This window comes from Austrofundulus limnaeus, unplaced genomic scaffold (assembly GCF_001266775.1).
Source record: "Austrofundulus limnaeus strain Quisiro unplaced genomic scaffold, Austrofundulus_limnaeus-1.0 Scaffold1385, whole genome shotgun sequence".
Classification (NCBI taxonomy): domain Eukaryota; kingdom Metazoa; phylum Chordata; class Actinopteri; order Cyprinodontiformes; family Rivulidae; genus Austrofundulus; species Austrofundulus limnaeus.
The window spans coordinates 3,936-5,222 of record NW_013953787.1 but is presented as its reverse complement, the minus strand read 5'-3'; the positions used below and the strand labels follow the sequence as shown (position 1 = coordinate 5,222).

Below are 1,287 nucleotides of genomic sequence, written 5' to 3'. Positions count from 1 at the left end.
ACACACACACACACACACACACACACACACACACACACACACACACACAGTGCTCACAGTCTGCCTCAGTCTGTGCACGTTTTTTCCACTGCAAAAAGTGCATTTAAACCAGCTGACGCTAACTTTAGAGCACAGTTTGAAATGTACACTGAAGAAAACCTGCATCACAACTTTTATACTGCAGTCAGAACAAACGTGATCTGAGCAGCGTCTGTCTGGTTCAGATGGTGGACGGCAGCTCTTTATTCGCTCTTATGAACGTAAACATGCGCTCGCGTGACCCAAAGAATGGATCGGCCGAAAGGACGAACGTATTGGCCAATACCGATACAAGGAAAAATCACAAATATCGGCCAGACGATGTATCGGTCGACCCCTAGCGTATGTGTGGGTGGTGGGGGCGTGAAATGACCCTTTTTATGTAGAGGTCTGAGGAACTGAAGTGAAAATCTGGGCAATTGATAGAAAGGTGCCAGGAGGTGCTGGYTGAGTAATTTACAAGCTGAAGCTTAAACTGAACTTAACATTGAACTGAAGTGGAACTGAGATCAGTATATAGGTGTAATTTTAGGTGAATATGTGGCTCTGAGAGTTAGAGGAAATTTGTACTGACCTTGAATGGTGTCACATAGAGCCCGTCAGGAGTAACATCTCCTGTTCTGTTCAGAAGGTTCTCTTGTGGGATTCTTACATTGTGAAACATGACAAACCTGTTGACAAAGGACAAAAAATACTAAATATGACCTTTTTCTTTAAAGGAAGGGCAAAAGAAAAAAAAAAGATAACTGAAAAACAGAAAATAGGCTWATAAAAGCCAGGGCCAAAGAGGCCACCTACCCATTATCCAAGCCATTCTGGCCTAACTTCTTGCCCATGTCTCCAACCAGAACACCAGGCAAAGCAAGAAGAGTTTTGGGATCTCTCACCTGGAAAACAATAATTTCAGCTCACCCATACATTAGAACTTACCACTATAAACATAATCTCTCAGTGAGGACGGAGTTAGGTGGACACCCATTTTTGAAAAAAAAAAATCACGAGAAATAACAATAAAAACTAAAACTGACAGCAGTTATTCAAGCCATTTGGCTATGGCGTTTCATGCATGCTTTGTCCRTATCTTACATCCTAATGCTACAGTGGGGGAAATAAATATTTGATCCCTTGCTGACTTTCAAAGTTTGCCCACTTACAAAGACATGAGCAATCTATAATTTTAAGGATAGGTTAATTTTAATAGTGAGAGATAGAATATAAAAAAATCCAGAAAATTACATTGTATAAATT

The 1,287-nt window shown here is 40.6% G+C and overlaps 1 protein-coding gene across 1 annotated transcript in view; it reads right to left on the bottom strand.

Annotated features, from left to right (window-relative positions):
• Positions 1-926, bottom strand: part of LOC106535206 (peroxisomal acyl-coenzyme A oxidase 3) — a gene marked incomplete at its 5' end in the record, with an annotated part of 30,235 nt that extends 29,309 nt beyond the window's left edge. The window contains 2 exon segments of the mRNA XM_014032156.1: positions 614-710; positions 838-926. Of these exon segments, the coding sequence (XP_013887610.1) occupies positions 614-710; positions 838-926 (186 nt within the window).
• Positions 927-1,287: the final 361 nt, after the last annotated feature.